At 32.7% G+C, this 19,838-nt stretch overlaps 1 protein-coding gene across 6 annotated transcripts in view; it reads left to right on the plus strand.

Moving 5' to 3' along the window:
• USP45 (ubiquitin specific peptidase 45) overlaps positions 1–19,838 on the plus strand; it is an 87,324-nt gene that overhangs the window by 61,036 nt on the left and 6,450 nt on the right. For 4 of the 6 annotated variants that reach the window (XM_069077168.1, XM_069077170.1, XM_069077169.1 and 1 more), the window contains 7 exons: positions 5,737–5,818; positions 7,495–7,586; positions 9,641–9,697; positions 9,959–10,102; positions 14,161–14,848; positions 17,551–17,648; positions 19,624–19,710. In XM_069077168.1, coding sequence (XP_068933269.1) covers positions 5,737–5,818; positions 7,495–7,586; positions 9,641–9,697; positions 9,959–10,102; positions 14,161–14,848; positions 17,551–17,648; positions 19,624–19,710 — 1,248 coding nt within the window. Of the gene's footprint in view, positions 1–5,736; positions 5,819–7,494; positions 7,587–9,640; positions 9,698–9,958; positions 10,103–14,160; positions 14,849–17,550; positions 17,649–19,623; positions 19,711–19,838 lie in introns of those variants that run through there. The other 2 variants (XM_069077172.1, XM_069077173.1) reach the window with 2 other exon arrangements.

The following is a 19,838-nucleotide window of genomic DNA, read 5'->3' on the forward strand; positions in this document are numbered from 1 at the left end:
TATGTAACCTTGAGCAAATTACTTAACCCTGATTGCTTAAAAAAAAAAAAAAAGAACTCAAGTTTATAAATTGTTCTTTTAATTTCCTTTGTCAAGATCATTTTTCTGCCACTCTACCACAGCTATATAACTTTAGCTATTAGCAGTCTGTTGATTTCTTATAGCTTTGATATTAAAAGAACTTACATTTCTTTTTTTTTTTAATTTGTTCATATAGAATGAAATTTTTGCAAAATAATCATAAGAATTAATACTCTTGGGGCAGCTAGGTGACGCAGTGAATAAAGCCCTGGCCCTGGAATCAGAAGGACCTGAGTTCAAATGCACCCTCAGACACTTAACACAAAACTAGCCACGTGACCTTAGGCAAGTCACTTAACCCCAGTTGTCCTCCAAAAAGCCAAAAAAAAAAAAATTATACTCTTTTTAAGTTAAAAAGTAACATGCTTCAAAGTAGCCATATCCTTCAAAGAAAAAAAAAATCAGTATACTTTAGCCTTACCCCTTCCATTTCTACTGTTGCAAACTGAAGTAGTGCATCTCTCTATCTTAATTGCTCCCAATTTTTCTTCCTGCCCAATTACCATTAGAGGAAAACCAGGTAGGATTAGAATTTTCTAACAGTTTTCATAAGTACTTCATAAACCTATTGTTCAGAACGCTGTACTAGGTGCTGGATAAGAATCGTAGCTTAAATAAAGTACTATCATTGTTAACCAGTGTTAATTTATATTATTTTAATGTATTTTAGCTAAACCATGTCATGAAATTACAAAACCCTTCTGTGACATCATTTAGCCATTTATAAGATTCTGCCTGTGTAACTAAATACAACCTATCCTTCTAGTTTACCTGTTTCTATTGATGATGTCAAGGCAGCTAGCTGGCACAGTTGATTGAGTACAGTTCTGGAGTCAGGAAGACTCATCTTCATGAGTTCAAATCTGGCTTCAGACACTTAGTAGCTTTGTGACCTTGCACTTAATTCTGTCTCAATTTCCTCATCTATAAAATGAGCTCCAGTATCTTTTTTTTTTTTAAAGCAGTCGGGGTTAAGTAACTTGCTCAAGGTTACATGGCCAGTTATTTTTGTGTGGGTGCCAAGTATCTGAGGCCGGAACCGATCCCAGGTCTCTCGACTCTGGGGCCGGCACTCTTACTTACTGCTCCACTGGCCACCCCTTTCTACTTATTCTTAATATGCTTTGTTATGTATTTCTCCTTGGTATTTATCACATTCTGCTTTGTATTGCACTATATTTTCTTACCTTTTTTTCTATCTTTCCCCATAGATCAATAAAGTACTTGAGGATAGACTTTAATATTTTTATTTATATTAACTAGCTCAGTTGCACATAGTTTAGGTGCTTATGGTTGAATTCTATATTGAATTGAATGATGTAGAGGAGGATTCCTATTTGAATTGGTGGGATTCTGTAACAATTCTGTAATAACATGCATCTAGAGTTGATTGGATATTAACCCTTTATTTAAATGTACTGATAAACTGAGAGATTTGATGGGATTTTACTATGCATTTTCTGTTCCCAATATAAAAAAAATCCCCATTAATATTTGTATTAATCCGACAAAGCATGAAGTCTGTCTCAGGATAAAATTACTAACTATAATACTGTTCTGTATTTTGTAATTATTGTAACTGTAGCATTGGAGGAAGGATAGCTGAATAAGAAATTGTGAAAGTCACATACTAGATAGAGTAATGTGAGGTGTAATTCCCCATAGATAATAAAATTGTCAGTTAAAATAGGATTAATTATGACAGACTGATAGAAGGAACTGTTGTTCTTGGTTTTGTGAAGTGCAACTTTATGTTGCCAAGTACTTGAATCCAATTTAAATTATAATAACTGATTTACTTTGAATTTTTTAATGTCTGTCTGTAATACAAGTATATAGATACTTATATGTGCTACTAGGTTAATGAAATTTGGTACTATCTCCTGCAATTAAACAATTCCTCTTTTGTTGTAATGATGCACATATGAATGGTGTGTGCGCGCGTGACTTTATCACCTCAAACAGCTCAGCAAGATTACTAGGAAAAGCTCTTTTTTCCTAATTTAGATAGTGTGACAAAATTAGAGTGTCAAGTCTGAGGATCTATTCAGCCTTGTGAGCAATGACAGTTGTGCCAGTCAGATACAGTGAGTACCCAAGCAGTAGCAGCATTGTCTAGCCTGGGAACTCCACAGCTGTTAATCGTGCTATTGTTGTAGAGTGTCACTACCATGTGTTTTTTGATTGAAGAAAGCCTACAGCAATATGTCTGCCACCAGAATCCTTTAGAAATAATTACAGCTACTGACCTTCTTTCAGGCTATTTTCATAAAATGTTTTCTAGTGAATGTAAAGTTTAGGAGAGTAATCCTGTTGAATACAAAGTTAAAGTGAATGCTCCTGCATTGTAGGAACAGTTTTTCGGAGAACAATTGCATGGAACAATCTAATCATGTGTTCATGTAGAGCCTTCTTTTTGGCTCAATAATACTAAAAACCCTAACAACATATAAGCTGCAAAATTGAAAGAACTCATTTATGGCTTTAAAAGTGGCTCAGTTAAAATCAGAATGTATTGAAGTTTATTGAAAAATATGAGCTACTACAATTATTTTTTAATGTTTTCTTATATTTGAAATTGTCAAGGTTAAAATTTCTCTTTCAATAAGGATTTCCAGTTCTCTTTGTTTTTTTATTACAGATGTAATTTCTTTGCCATAATTTCATTCAACATTTTCTCAATATTTCTATATTTTTTTGAAATATATATTACTATAAATAAGGAATATTTTTAAATCAGGAACTGTCAGTTACTCAATTGAAATTATACTTAGCAGGTATTCTGGTGCTTGAGAGACTGTTTAAATGCAGGGCTTTAAAGTAGTTTGGATCCTGCTACTAACTGATTAATGTGTTACAGTTGTTAGGAATCCTCTGACCAAAGTCTGTGTCTTTTTTTAACCTAACTTTCAAAAGTACAAATCCCAACAAAGAAGGTTGCATATAGGCCTGTGAACATTTTTATAGCAATCAGCTTAGTGGATTACTTATTGATTAGAATTTTTTGTGTATTTTTGGTTTTTTAAGGATCATGGCAAGCTCAAGCAAGAGGTGGACATATTTAATTTGAAATTATTTCAGACCTTTCATTTTTATTTTTACATAGCTTAATGTCTTGATCAGATCATAAGATCTTAACTAGTTAATGATAGTTTAGATAATGGACAAGCAGAAAAATTAATAAGTAGTTTGAATTGTAAAAATATTTTTAATTTTTTATTGTGAATTTCAAATTTAAACAGCCCATATTAGTGAGATTTTTAGTGTATTGAAAATTTCTTTGACATAGAGACTTCCCCAGGTAGTATAATAATATATATTCAGAATTATGTTTAAATAAGCTAAAAATTCTTAGGCAACTAGTAACTGGGATTTATGTGAGATCTGCTGTTGTAGGCCATTGACTGCAATTCATAAATAAAACTCAATTTCACAGTAAGAAGAAATCTGAAACTCAAGGGATTGTGGAACTGAATCTTGTAAACTAAAAGTAAACAAACAAATTAAAGACAAAGAAAAACCAATAAGAAGAAATCCTTCAGTATATTGAATAGCTACAGTATGAGAAAACACGGGCCTGAATTGCCCAAGATAAAGAGGACTAGTTGTGAATTGCTAGCTACTGCATTAAGTGGAAGAAAATGGGTTAGAAGACCATTTATTAATCACCTACTGCTAAATACAGGGAATACAAATAGAAGTAAGCAAAACATCCTTTCTTTCTAAGAGCTTACATTATAATAGGGAAAATTACACATCAAGGGAAGTGGTGGTCAGGAGCATAGAAGCATAAGTATGATTAGGAGGAAGCATAGTGGCTCAGATCTAAGCTACATATGATGAATGCTTATCCATCTAAAGCCCAGGGTGCCAGGGAGGGAGGTTGGAGGCTGACTGGGGAGTATCAAGATGAGTCTGGATCCGGGCTAGATAAAATAATAGAACTGAACTAATCAGACCAGGATGCTAGGGCAGGAACTTGGAGTGTCAGGAAAGAGATAGAGTAGCTAAACTAATTAAAAAAAATGATTTTTAAGTACAAAAGTAATTTTGAATTTTACAAATCTTGTATTTCACACTAAGTCAAACTGTGCCAGTATTTTCACATTAATATCTGTTCTAGGAATTAGCAGAGCTATAATTATGTAACTGGTGGGGCTGCTGGGCCTTGACCAAAGTGCCAGCTTGGAAAAGGATCACGGACTAACAAAGGGTTTAAGGGGACAGGCTATAGCTGGGAGGGAGATGATAGAGATAATAAGAGTCTTATGGACCTCATTCAGCTAGAGAAGTTCTTGGTCAGTTTAAGAGCCCCTTTGTCTACAGGCCAGCCAAATGCCTCATCCCAAGAGTTTCTCAGGAAGCTGAAGTGTTTTACTGTATCTGCTTGAGATAAGGACTTTCTTCCTTCCTGGACCCTCTCACCCGAGTTCCTAGAAACCTCTTTAAAAATTCATCTCTAGGGGTGGCTAGGCGATGCAGTGAATAGAGCACCGGCCCTGGAGTCAGGAGAACCTGAGTTCAAATCTGGCCTCAAACACCGAACACAAAAACTAGCCATGTGACCTTGGGCAAGTCACTTAACCCCAGTTGCCCTCCAAAAAGCCAAAAAAAAAATCATCTCTATATATACCTTGAACAGTCTTTAATGCCTGAAATTTATATATGTGTGGAAAATGAGATATATAGAAATGTAAACATTATTGTTTATTTGATAGCCAGCAATGGCTTTAATTAAGTAGATAGTATATATTTCAATGCCAGCAAATGATTATTCATGATTGTTAAGTGTGTACTAAACTGTGATTAGTGAAACTTTTAATTTTCTTTCTTGATATAGACAGTTGGTATCCTGGTCTTCGCCTAGTACTAATCAGCATAATAGTATTGAAGATTGTTTTAGAAGAATTTTATGTGACTCATAATTGAAGAAAAAAATGATAAAAATAACTTGTCTCAAATCGGACTGTTTAAATTTTTGTTCATCATCTACATATACTACTTTCTGTAGCTATGGTTGAAGAATGATAAAATACTTTGAAATAATGAGCCCAAAACTTTTAAATTAAGAAGACAATGGGGGCAGCTAGGTGGCGCAGTGAGTAAAGCGCCAGCCCCAGAGTCAGGAGGACCCGAGTTCAGTTCTGGCCTCAGACACTTAACACCCACACACACAAAAAAAAACTAGCCATGTAACCTTGGGCAAGTTACTTAACCCCAATTGCCCTCTAAGAGGCAAAAAAAAAAAAAAAAAGAATGAGTTCCTTGCTTTTTGGAACTACATTGACATTTTTAAACCACAAGGAAACATAAAGTGGTGTTTGGGGGAACTGAAGAAATGAATACACCATTAGAAATTGGGTTTCATGGAATTTATAGCTTAAGATTCACTTTAGAGATCAAACTTAATCCTTTGGTATTGAAGCCCCAAGAGGTTATGACTTATCTTTTGAGACTCCTTTTACTGTAGATGGGTGAAAGGTTAGAAAGCTTACAGGTCGCCGACAGATTTGACATACAATGATGCCTCTGTGGAGAAATGTATTTTTATTCAGAAAAACAAACTTTGTAGTACAACAAACTAAACTGTCTATTTCACGAAATTCAAGCCTTATATTTTTTTGTCTTAAAATATTTATTGGATTTGTTTTACAGAGAATACAAACTGGCATTCTAAAAGCATTTAATAATCCAACTACTAAAACTGCAGATGAGGAAACCAGAAAAAAAATCAAAGGTATATTAATTCTTTTACCATCACATTTATATAATCTATAGCTTTAACTTGAAAACAATTAGTGCATTCCTCAGAATTTCTTTTTTACATTTTCGTTTAAAATGATTATTGTAAAGACTAAATCTGTTAGCTGAGTTTTTGTGTTAGAGTAGTGCCATCTAGTGTATAAATAGAATAACTGACTAATTTTTCTCAACCAATTTTTAACAGATTTTTTGTGTTCTCAAGCAGAATTTTCTCTCTGTAATCTTTCAAGTTGTACCTTTATAAACCTATAATATCATCAGCTTCCTTACATTTGAAATTTAATAATGATGACTTGCACAAATTTTGAGGAAATTGTTCAAGTAATTTGATTTAGATGGTAGTTTATGAATCACCCGCTGTTAGTAACTTGAATGTTCTCCAAACATTTATTTTCTTCGGCATTAGTTTGTTTACTAAATGAAATGACTTGAAGTTTTTAAATTTCAATTTAGATCATTATCATTTCCCACATATTAAAGACTTATTATAGCAGGCCTGTTTTTATTAACTTTAGCATATATTTGAGCGGCAATATACTGTAATAAATGCAGTACTATATTTATTTTATTAAATATTTCCCAATTACATCTTAATCTGGTTCAGGGTACACTAGGGAGGTGGGTCACTTCCTTACAGACTTTTAAATTTAATGCCTCTTCTGTAGTAGACAGAGAGATCTGTACTTATAATTGGGACTACCTGAGTTCACTTTCTGCCTCTGACTCATCCTGGTTATATGTAATTCTTTGGGAAATCAGTTAATCTCCCAATGTCCCAAGCTATTTTGTAATACTGGAAGTTCAGGAAAGTTGCTAATCTGTATCATTGGAAGGAATCTCCATACCAGAAGTCAGCTACACTAATGAAATTACAGATCTAGACCAAGTCTGTCTCTCTGTCAACCTGTATTATCTGTCTCTGAGTGTCTGTTTCTCTTTGTCTCTGTCAGTTTATCTCTTTAGGTGTCTGTCTCTTTGTATATCTCTGTATGTCTGTCCACATAAATACATTCATCCATGTGACATTTGTTTTTAGATAGGTTTCCCATGTAGCAAACAAACTTTCTTCATCCTCCTTAGAGTTTCTTACTGTTTTTAAAGAATTATCCAAAAGAAATGTATTTTCATGATATGACATTGCTTTAAAGGTTTATGTGAAATATGACTGGTATGGGTCCTGGAAGAGTAGAAAGATAGGTTGACAAATATGCCTATAACAATTTTTTTAATGTGTACACTTATATTGCTAAGTAAATAAAAATAGTAACAGTTAATTGCATATTTTAGTGCCTAATGAAATAGTCATTGTACTTGGGAATTTTAATACTTAAACTGGTAGAGAAGAAATTTAGAAAGTTTGGGAATAGCAGTTACATCTGAATTGTGACCAATGCTGCTATTTATTTTCAGCAAATAGGTTTAATTACAGTTTATAACTTTTCATCTGTTGTAACTAACCCTTCAGAGGTTTTGGATTCTCTCAAACTTGATGGGAGGGAGCAAATATGGGAGGAGAAAGGATATCATATATATTTAGTATATAAAGTAAATATCTACACTTTTCTAATTATGTTTGAATGAAATAAAACGTTTTATTTTTATTATTGATGTTACATATGTTTTCAAATTAAAAAAGCACTGTTTTTGCAGCATATGGAAGAGAGGGAGTGAAGATGAACTTCATAGATAGGATCTTTGTTGGTGAATTGACTAGCACAGTCATGTGTGAGGAATGTGAAAATGTAGGTATTTTGGAATGCAATTCAATGTGGAATGATAGATCACAATTACATATTGACTTTATGATTGTTTTATTTTAAGTATAACTTGGCAGAATGTATATGAGGAATCATTTCATAATAGCTTAGTCCCTTGGAGCGGCTAGTTGGTACAGTGAATAGAGCACCGACCCTGGAGTCAGGAGGACCTGAGTTCAAATGTGACCTCAGATACTTAACACTTACTAGCCGAGTGACGTTGGGCAAATCTCTTAACCCCAACTGCCCTGCCCTCTCCCTCCAAAAAGCAAAAAATAAATAAATAAATAATGGCTTAGTCTCATCTGAAATGTGATATTTAGGAGCAGCTAGGTGGCATGGTAGATAGAGAGCATTGGCCCAGAAATCAAAAGGACCTGAGTTCAAATCCAACCTCAGACATTACTAGTTGTGTGACCCTGGTGGGCAAGTCACTTTGCTTTAATTGTCTCATAAATAAATACCTTTACATATAATTGGAAAAAATAAAATACTACTAAGTGGGAAAAAAATAAACCCATGATACTCTCCATTCCTAGATGCTTGTTTCCTAGAGCATGAATATAAAAATCATTTTAGACACATATAAGCATATGTTATTTCCATTTGATCCTCAAAACAAGCATGTAAGAGTAAGGAAAGCAGGGGCCGCTAGGTGTTACAGTGAATAGAGCACCGGCCCTGGAGTCCGGGGGACCTGAGTTCAAATCCAACTTCAGACACTTAACAAAAAAAAAAAAAACTAGCCTTGTGACCTTGGGCATGTCACTTAACCCCAATTGCCCTCCAAAAAGCAAAAAAAAAGAGAGAGAGTAAGGAAAGCAGATACTGTTACTCATATTAAGTTGTTAGAGTGGAGTGGGAAGAATATTGCATGAAAATAGGTCTGATACTATTGTAATAACCTAAAAATATTAATTTAAAATATTAGTATTAATGCAAAATATTAATTGAAAAATAAAATTTACTATTATTTTCCTTCCATTGAAGTATAGAGTTCTGTTAACCAACAAGCATTTACTAATGACACAGAAAGTTTATTTTGATACAACTTACTGAATTTTTTTTCCATTGAATTCTGTTACTGAATTTGGTATTCATTTTCATTTCAATGCCATACTTAGTTTTTTTTTTACCAGGAAAATTGTGATTAAATCATCTCATGGGATTCCTGTTGTTTGATAACTCTCATTTTAATATCTGAACCTATTGGTAAAGTACTTTATTGCCATCGTGAAATTTTGAAAAATTAAAGGATTGAATTGGTACAGGTTTATTATAATGGCAGAATAGGCCAAAAATGCTAGTGCATTTTCCAATGTGTTCTCTCTGTACCTACTTTTTAAAAAGTATTATGTATTACATCATATTATATCCTGTCACATTTAAATCTAATATGTGTCTTCATGGCATCATTATAAATTTTTAGAATATATTTTATGAATATTCTTGAAGAAAAAACAATTTTTCTTAAATAGCATTTTTTTGCTATGTTCTCTTTGCTCCAAAATACATTTCTCTCTTTGCAATACTTTTCCCAGAAAATCAATTTTTATTAAATGTTATTTCCTTTGAGATAACTTCATAAAGTTCTGTGCCTTTTAGATATGTTGTATAGTTACTACATATAAATTAATATCCTAATAATTAGTGCTACTTCTTAGCCCTCCAGGTTGTATTCATGATTAAATTAGACTTTTTGTGGTATCATCTAAAATAAGCAGTGCTATTTGGTGAATATGAAATTTTATAGAAATTAAACCAATATATAATAATAAACTCATATATCCTTAAAATGGTACCAATACGTTTAAACTCTACATCATTTGGAAAAGGTTTTTCTATACTGTTGCTGTTTCAATATTCTGAACTGTTATATACAAAGAATTTTTTGAAAATTTTTCATTAATTTCTGTAGTTTTGATAGCATAATTTTATAAGTTGTGTTTCTTTAAAAACAAAAGCCTCACAATAATTGTTAAAGAATTTTACTGTATTTATACTTTTTTTAGTCTTCTCTTGCTTTTCTTTTCTCAAAGATCTCAGCCATGAAAGAACCTTTCATTGATCTTTCGCTTCCTATAATAGAAGAAAGGGTAAGAAAAAAGAAAACTGTTAAAAGATTTTATAAGTAACATTTTAGATGCCAAAGGAAGTAATAATAAAATGGAAGATATTTTTTTAATTTAATATCTAATAACTAAGTATTAAAAAGATCCATTATGCTTGTTACTCTAGTTATTGGGGTTGGTGTATAGGAGAAGGAATAATTTTACATTTCAAGTGAATATAAAAACAAAATGGGCATTTTCAAAAGCTATTTGCTATAGAGTTTGTTTATATGTGGATCTACCTAGGTGTCAAAACCTGTTCCGTTGGGAAGAATAAATAAATGTAAGAGTTTACAAGAGGCAGACCTAGATCAGTACAGCTGTACTACTGCTACTACAAAGAATAATCATCTAAAAAGTACTAGGAAACACTCCTTAACTAAAGATAAGGTAAGCTAAGATTGTGTGCACTTGATATGTAGATTTATTTTTTGTTCATTTAAAATGTACACAAATAAGGTATTTAATATTTATTAATTTTAGTGTGCATGTATATTACTTGAATTTATTTACTCATAATTTCATGGTACTACACTCAGCAGGGCTAAAGATGGGATACACAACATTGTACCTCATGCTAGTTGTAGGTAATAACTAGTAGTAATAGTAATTATTACTGGTAGTAATAAATCACTTTGTGCTGTGCACATGTCATTAAGGCCTGAGTCATGTTTTTGTCTCATGTTTCCTGTATGACTTTGGGCAAGTTACTTAGTTTCTCAGTCTCCTCAAGCATCTCTTTAGGATGAGCAATTACCAATGAGCTCATATTGTTGAAAGGAGATTGCAGAACCAGGAGTTCCCTATACTGATGAAATCTTGGGCCCTCTCCTGTTCTTCTCCCTCCCCACTTGCATGGATCTAAAAGTTGTCTTTTTTTCTTAAATTTGAAAAAAAGCAACGGACCTTAAATAAGTCACTTTGTTACCAAAATGGTCATTGACATTTTATAGTAGGTGAAATATAGTGAATAGAATATTAGTTTAGGAAAGTTCTGTGCCTTTTAGATATGTTATATAGTTACTACATATAAATTAATATCCTAATAATTAGTGCTACTTCTTAGCCCTCCAGGTTGTATTCATGATTAAATTAGACTTTTTGTGGTATCATCTAAAATAAGCAGTGCTATTTGGTGAATATGAAATTTTATAGAAATTAAACCAATATAAGGAAAATATGCTTCCATGTTCTTCTGAGTCTTTCATGGCCTAAGAGTTTGTAAAGCACAGTTCTAATAATGTTCTTTTAATAATGTTCATAACCATTTTAGCACAATATAATCTGATTTCTGTAACACATGGGAACTACCTCAGGCTCAAAAAAATGTTTTTTTTCCAGATAATTATTTCATTATTAATTGACCTTTTACAGGCACCAAAGCAAAAAGAGCTGAAGTTGCTCTCATATTCTTTCTGAATAAGTTTTAATGTCTTTTCTTTTTTACATCATCATAGTTATCCTTAATATCCCTCTTCCTCTCTGAGAGCTATCTCATGTGCTTGTTTATTTTAGAACATTTTAATCAGTTTTTTGTATTTTTAAATGTTTTCTTTGTAATATTGATCAGGTGATTATGGTTTTGGCATATTGTTATTAATATGCCTGATATTGTAAAATGTCAACAGGTATGCATACTTTTAATCTGTATATGTATACATGTTTTAAAATATGTCTAACCAGATTAAAGTACAAAGTTAACACATTTAATTAAAGTTCATGTACATAGAAGAAACATTCTTTTTTTGAATATTTCCTCTAATACAGTAATTTACTGGGAGACTGTCAAACAGTGAAAAGAGCACTGGCTCTGGAATCAGAGGATTGAGATTTAGATAATGCCTTTTTTGTTTACTGCTTGTGGCCTCAGACAAGTCATTTAACTATCTTAGGCTTCAGTTTCTTAACGTGTAAAATGAGAGAGCAGAGTTGTACTAAGTGGCCTATGAGGTCCCTTCTAGTACCTGATTTATCACTGTATGATAGAATAATAAAAAGTAAATAAAATAACATAGAGAGGTTATTCTTAGCTTTAAATCAACAAAGATAAAACACAATTCTAATAAAACCTCACAAAGTTAAAACAAGGGGAAAAGACTAATTTCTAAATTACCTCTTAACCCAAAGCTTTTAGGAAAATTGACTAGAATTTAACCAGGAGTGAAGAAGTAACACAAAGAAGAACTCAGCAAATATATATAACCCAATGGAAAATCTTCTCTACAAAAACTCAGAAATCTGATTAAATTACCTCATCCCATAAGAATTTTAGTTTTGCCTTTTTTCACTGTGGCTTACTGACTTGGTCTTAGTTAAGATTTTACTGCTTGCCTCCTATATGAGAGATTGTGTTTTGAACCTCAGTGCCTCTCTGTCAATTTGGAAGGAGATAAGTAAAATGGCCTAGTGGATAGATTGCTTGGATTCACATCCCACCTCTGACACATATTTCCTCTTTGTGTGTCTCAGGGTGAGTCTCTTAACTTCTCTGCACCACAGGTAACTCTCTAATACTCTTTTAGTTGCAGATCAGTTGTCTTTTTGAATTGGTAGAGGGAGTTTCTTGTAATGAAATTCCAAGTCTAGACCAGAAAAAGAAAATTTATAAAATAACATTTTTATCTTCTAGTCTGTTTGGTAGTCTTTCATCATATATGATAATAGTTGATGTAAAATTAGCTAGTACACATTAAAAGATTTAAAATTCTATAGTGAAGAAGTGTCTATTAATCTCTGGGGAATCTATTTTAGAAAGACGGATTCAGAACACTTGCATTTTTTCCTGTCACTTTCTCAAGATATTTCTGTAAGAATGTCTGGCAGAATTACAAACTATCATTTTTATATATATATTTGCCTTTTGGAGGGCAATTGGGGTTAAGTAACTTGCCCAAGGTTACATGGCTAGTTTTTTTTGTGTGGGTGTTAAGTGTCTGAGGCCAGAACTGAACTCAGGTCCTCCTGACTCCAGGGCCGGCGCTTTACTCACTGTGCCACATAGCCGCCCTTATCATTAATATTTTAAGGGATATTTATTTTATTTAATCATTTAAATATGCCTCATTATTTGAATTGACCGATTACTATAAATTATGTAATTCTGGTAAGAAAAAATATTTATTTTTATTATGTCTGGACTGATAGTTGATGATACCTTGTCTAGAATGCCTAAAAAAAAATCTACCTGAAAATAGGCAAAGAATTAAATTTCTTGTTGGCTATTTTTTAGTTCATAGATTTCAAATACTTGTTGATTTCAGACATCTTAATTACTTGCCAAGGGCCTTTTTTTTTCTTTTAACTTAAAAAATTAAACAGGACAAATATTTTTCATGGTTAGTAGATTTTATCACTTTTTTTTTTCAACTTGCTAAATTGTGCTTCGACTTTTCTTTTAAACCCCTACAAAATCTAATATGAAGAATGATAAGGAACCATCAACAAAGAAGTACACAAGAATAAAAGAGACCAAACTAAAAATATAAATGTTGGAGAAGAAGGGAGAGGACAGGGAAGAAAAAGGAAGCAGTCAGCTGATGGAAAGAAAGGAAGAAGTACTGCCATGATGGAAAATAAATGTAAAAATAGTAAGGGAAAACCATATGAATGCAAAATTTTTATTGAAAAATGGTGTAATGCAAAAAATTATTAACCCAGGACAACAGATAGAGAAATCTGTGGAAAAAAAAGGAATCCTTAGCATCAGTTTATTATTACTATATTTACTCTGTTGAAAAGTCTTTCTAGATGTATCTAATAACCGGAAGGCATAAACTTAAAGAGGAATTGGACAATTATGAGTGCAGCATTATAATGGAAAAAGCACTTCACTGAAATATCCCAAGTTAAAATGATTTGTTCAGTTTATAGATTTTCTTCATCCTTTCTTTCATTGTGAGATTTTTTTTGTTTTTTTGTATCAGAATACATAGTCATAGAGTACACCTGAGAAAGGAGAAAAAAGTCAATTTGGCTAGCCTTTGGTTAAATTCATTTTTGGATTTTGGGTAAATTTTGTTTCTTTTATCCCTTCACTCACTTCCACATTAAACAAAATTGTTTTTCATATTCTGGGCCATATTAGTAATTCATTAGCAAAACTTGGAACAGATACAGACTCCTCCCTAAATTCTGTTAGGTAGTCATCATTGCATAATTGTAGGATTTGTGATAAACTTTTTCGTTTATAATTTTGGATTACAATCGTTGTATGCCAACATTTTGTTGACTAATGCTTGGTAAGTTCTTATCTATTTTAAGATAATTATACTGAGCTTCTAAAAAAATCAAGGAATTCAAATTTAGAAATTTCAGTAGCTGCAAATGGTATTTGTTGGAGAATAATAAAATGTTAGCAGATAATTTTAGAAAGTTTAACTAGTTCTGGAACCTAATTTATAAGTCTACTTTTTCCTTTCTTTCTCTGAAAATATCATGTCAATATATAGAATCAGCTTAATTATGAAAGAAGACTTGTAAGAAAATCATCTGGGGAAGAAGAGAAAATTCCTGTTATGATGCATCAGAAAAATGGAAACCTTGAAATAAATGGGGATTCTTCAATTTTGTCCATAGGAGACACAAGTAGGGTGTCTGAGACTACAGCAAATGCAAGTCAGACTGATGGAAGCGAGAAGGAAGTCAGCCATTCTGAAAGCAGCATTGATGCTGACAGTGAGGCTTCAGAATGTGAAAGTGCTTCAAAGCAAAGCATTTCTGTTAGACCCAATAGTTTATCTTTTTTGCATGAAGGTGTTTCTCCCCATTCATCAGTAGTCCCTGAACTTCCATTTGCAATTGCCAATGAGAGTGGTAAGGAAACAATCACTGAAGCCATTGCCAAATTCAGCTTAAGTGACACTGTAACTAGAGGTACAGAGCTTAACAATGAAAATCAGCCATTAAATTTTTCAAGTAATTCATTATGTTCGGTGGAGAAGTATACATTATCCCATGGCCCCCAGAATGCTTTCCAAACCCTTTCTCAGAGCTATACAACTTCTTCCAAAGAATGTTCAATTCAGTCCTGTCTCTACCAGTTTACATCTGTGGAGTTACTAATGGGAAATAACAAGCTTTTATGTGAGAATTGTACCGAAAAGAAACAGATGTACCAAAAGAAAATCAATTCTACAGGTAAACTCTTTGTCTAATTATTTCCTAACATTATTGTCTCATCCTTGTACTAGATAATAGACTCCTTGAAGGAAAGAACTACATAATTTTTTATATTTGTCATGCCAGCACCTTATAAGTAGCAATTGTTAATAATGTTTGATGTGAATTGACTGAATTACTTCCCTCAAATAAGATGAACCCTAAGACTTGTAGACCAAGTCAGAAAATACGACACATAATGAAAGATTAGAATCCATGTACAGTAAATAGCGTTGTCTACTTCTGGGAAGATAACTATAATGTAGCTAAAACATGCATGAATGATCACCTTAAGGTGCCTCCCAAATCTCATAGAGGCAACTAATATAGTGTAATGAATGGAAAGAGTACTATATTTGGAGTCACAAGACCCAGGTTTAAATCCTGGCTTAACCACTTACTGTCTTGTTGACAAACAATTTTCTGTCTTTGGGTTTCATTATTCTCATCTGCAAAATGAAGATTTGGGACTGGATGAACTTCCACTTCTAAATCCTATGGGCCTATGACCCTATAAGATATAAACGAATATAAGATAAGCTTTAAATTCATAGATCACGAATCTTAAAAGTACAAGTCAAATTAAGTAATAGCCAGATATTTTAGTAATCGTTGAGCAAAGATTAAGAGGATTTGAAAGTTAAGAGTATATAGTATGCTTTCATTACTGAGCAATAGAGACAATATTCTGATTCTATATAGCTGGCACTAATTATATTTTTAGACAGAAATGCCTATCTAAATTTTCTGATTGGACCTACTGATTTCCTAATTGGATCAGCTCACCAAGAATTTGGAGATGTCCCATGCAAGTGGCAGTATATTATTGATAAGAGGATATGTAACTGGCAAAATAGGATAGCAGAATTGGTCATTCTTCTAAATAAATCTCTTAGTTTTGGGGTGGCCAGGTATCACAGCGAATAAGAGCACCAGCCCCAGAATCATGATGACCTGGAATCGAGTCCGGGGTCAGACACTTAGTACCCATCCAGAAACACCTGGCCATGTAACCTTGAGCAAGTTACTTAACCCCAATTGCTTTATAAAAAAAATAAATCTCTTAGTTTAGTTAACATGAATCAGTCTTTGTAGAGTCTAAGTGTCCTTGTCTGAATGGATAAAAATAAATAAATTTATAAACTTGGATTATTCTATATCAGACCATAATGTGTAGCTGCTTTAGTGAAGTTCATGTTGGAATATACACGTAGCACAGTACTGGCACATACTGCTCATACTGTACATTTACTTATCACAGCATCCTTTAAACATTTGTGTTTATAAAGCCTGAATACAAAAATCAAGTTTCCACTACAATTTCCTTAAGATTTCTCTGTTGACAAACCTTACCAGTGTCTGTCCAGCCATTTGGAGAAAAGTAGGTCTTCTATAGCACAGATTTTAGTAGATATCTAGTGTGTAATGTACAGAAATCTTAACAAGAAACATTTTCAGTTCACATTTTTTTTATTTTCAAATTTTTCCCCAATTACATGTAAAAATTTTTTAACATTTTTTTTTTAATTTTGAGTTCTGAATTCTATCTCTCCCTCCTTTCCCTTGCCCCTTAGTGAGAAAGAAAGCAATTTGATATATGGTTATACATGTGCAGTCATGCAAAACGTTTCCATATTAGTTGTGTTGTAAAAGAAAACACAGACCAAAAGAAAAAAAAAAGTATGCTTCAGTCTGCATTTAGACTCCATCAGTTCTTTCTTTAGAGGAGAATAGCATTTTTATCTTGAGTGCTTTGAAATTGTCTTGGATCATTGTAGGCATGGTTAAATTTCTCCTGGCCTTTTTGGGAGTTAGAAAACTGATATATTGATTCAAAGTTTTGTACAGATGCATTTAATTTCATATTGAATAGCACAGAAAAGGTGGAATTTTAAGGGACAATGGAGTTCAGTGTATTTGTTCAATAAGAAGTACTGCATTTCTGAAAATGTGTTAAATGAGTGATATTTTTGTTATTTTAGGATTATACTAAGTATTGCATTGTTTTAAAAGAGATTTCATGTTAGTTTATAATAATTACATTATTATTAATAATTTTAATTATTAATTATAAATAATAGTTCATGTCAAGTTTATAAAATGTTATGTAAATAAAGTTTTCATTTGAGTCACAATGAAACTTTGCACTTGTCTGTAGAACTTGATTTCAAGTGTTTGTTGATGATGCTACTTAATTATTTTCTTACATTTATATTTTTTCTAACTTATTTATACATTTTATTTTGATATCACTCATTTCAGAAGCTATAATACTCCCATAGTTCCTTCCCATAAAGAAGTTAAGTGAAGTTATCTAATATAACAATTTTTACTGACAACACTTTCTTTTCATAGAGTTTATCATTTCTTAAAAGAGAGGAAGTGTGTTTTAACCCCAGTTAATCTGGCACTAAGACGGCCTCTTGTATTTGACCTAAATCCAGTTGAATTTAGAAATTAAGAAAACATTAAAAATTAAGTGTTTTCTTAATTTATGTTTTGGTCATTATAGATCTTGCTCTTTTGGTTCTTATGGTTGTATTTTTATAGATCTTTACAGTTCATATTTAAAATTTTTAATAATTTATCACACTATACAACCAGTGCAGTAGTGGATAATTACATATCACATGGTTTAATACAATTTTACAGATACATTTTTTTAAATCTGTTTCATGCAGAAAAGAAACCAGAAGGCGTGTATACCAATGCCAGGAAACAGTTGCTCATTTCTGCTGTTCCAGCCATTCTTATCCTCCATCTTAAAAGATTCCATCAGGTAAAAGTCACATCAATGCAATTAGCTATACAGATACAAACATTAAACTGAAAAGTAGCTTATGGTCATAATCTAGACTTTGTAATATCCACCTAGCATTTTGTGTCTTCCTTATTGCACTTTAATAGTGTCATTTGTCTTTTGCATCCTACAGATTGTAAATTCCATAAAGGAAACTCATTCTTGTTATCTCTCCCATGACATCTAGCACAGTGCTTTGAAAAATAAATATTTGCAATTGGATTAGTGTAATAATGAAATAATGAATTTTCAACATTTTTTAGTGAAACCTCAAATCCCATGGGATACTACCAGAGATTCTGCAGTAAAACCAATGGAATCATATACTTGAGTAACAGAGAATATTTGACTTTTTTATAATAAAAATTTGTTTTAAAATATTTTAAATAAAAATTTTCATTAAAAATATTTAAAATTCATATGTAAAAGCCTTTCTCATGCCCTGTCCCCCCACAAAGCCCAAGTACAAACCCAAAAAAATTGAAGTTCCATATATGAGAAATGATTATGAGGAATAGTTGAGGACAAAAGCTGTCTTTGAAAACATGCTTCAGAAATAAAGAAAATGTCTGCCTTAAGCCCCTGTTATAATTTAGTGGTTTTCTGTTAAAAAAAAAAAAAGCACCTAGAGACAAATTCCAGGTCCCAGTATAGTTGTTTTCCCGCCTAGGGCCTTCCCAGTGAAACCTAATATCAAAACAAGAAGTAGAGGTCATTATATAGGCCCATCCTTATTTCTTTCAGGTCCTCATCATATTGGATGCATAACTACTAATTCTTGGCACTTAATTGATAAATCCTTTTAGAGTCTTCTTCCATGTTTATAGTAAGCAAGCATTAAATAAATAGAGAATTTGGAGCTAAAAAGGGAGCTTAATAAATCTTGTGAAGTATTCCAACTACTTTACAGAAGGGGAAACTTAGGCATTTATAAACTTGCCCAAGGTCACACTTGTAAACTAGAAATCCCAATTAAAATTCCAGTGTTCTTTTTACTACATAATACTATGTATTTAAATTTTTTTAGTGATGAAATTGCATGCTTATTCATTCTCATTTTAAAAAATACTGCCACTAATCTGCATAATTATCTTTGCCTGAGCACCTTTAAATATAGGCATTAAGTTAGTCAGATGCCAGTTCTAGAATGTTTATTAGTCACCTTTAATTTTTTACTTTGCTAGTTTTTGGTCTGGCTTTCTGATTTCATTGTAGGGAGTCTCCCAGTGAGGAAACTCCTTATGCTAATGTATAACAGTTGCACAACTTGCAGACCTGAGAATTGCCCCGGGAACTAAGACATTAAAGACTTGCTTATTGTCCTGAGCCAGTTGCCAGAGTTATAACTGGAACCCATCTTTTTGACATTGAGACTGGACCATTATCCACTTCTCCGTGTCACCTTTTATGCATTTTTTATAATCTATAGGAAATGAATTTTGTATAATTTTCCTTTTTTTCACCTTTTGGGTTTTATGTAATAAAGTGCTATGCTTAAGGTCGGCAACAAGCATTTATTAAACCCTTACTCCCTTTATTAAGCCCTGACTGCATGCCAGACACTGTACTTAGCTGGGGGAATACAAATACTAGCAACAAAAGACAGTACATGCCCTCAAGGAGCTTTCATTCTAATGGGGATGACTAAACATAAAATGGGTTTGAAAAGTGGGGCAGTATTGGGAGTTAGTTACCAGTGTAGGAGAATAGAAGAGACAGAATCAGAACTAGCTGGGAGGGAAATGCCTGGGCTGGGCTTATCTCCAGAATGGTATTTCTAGAAGGAACTCACCAGTGTGGGAGAAGGAGGCCAGCCTGGCATGGCCCAAGATGAGAAAACGCCAGATGCTGAGGAAAGTTATAGGGTAAAAAAGCAACAGAGTTGAGGTAGCAAAGTCTGCAAAATCAAATGAATTCTATGAACTTCAACATTTTTTATATTTTTTTCTTGAAGGCTGGTTTGAGTCTACGAAAAGTAAACAGACACGTGGATTTCCCACTTGTGCTAGATTTAGCACCCTTTTGTTCTGTTAACTGCAAGGTATGATATATAATGAACTGTTTTCATTTATAATGAAGTTTTTGACATTCTTTCCTTTGTTTATGATAGGTCCACAAAAAAGAGTGTATTAAAGAATGAACTTGAATTTAATGATCCTGTCCCTTAAA

This window comes from Petaurus breviceps, unplaced genomic scaffold (assembly GCF_028583685.1).
Source record: "Petaurus breviceps papuanus isolate PSGF00001 unplaced genomic scaffold, PetGlider_PUasm1.0 90977, whole genome shotgun sequence".
Classification (NCBI taxonomy): domain Eukaryota; kingdom Metazoa; phylum Chordata; class Mammalia; order Diprotodontia; family Petauridae; genus Petaurus; species Petaurus breviceps.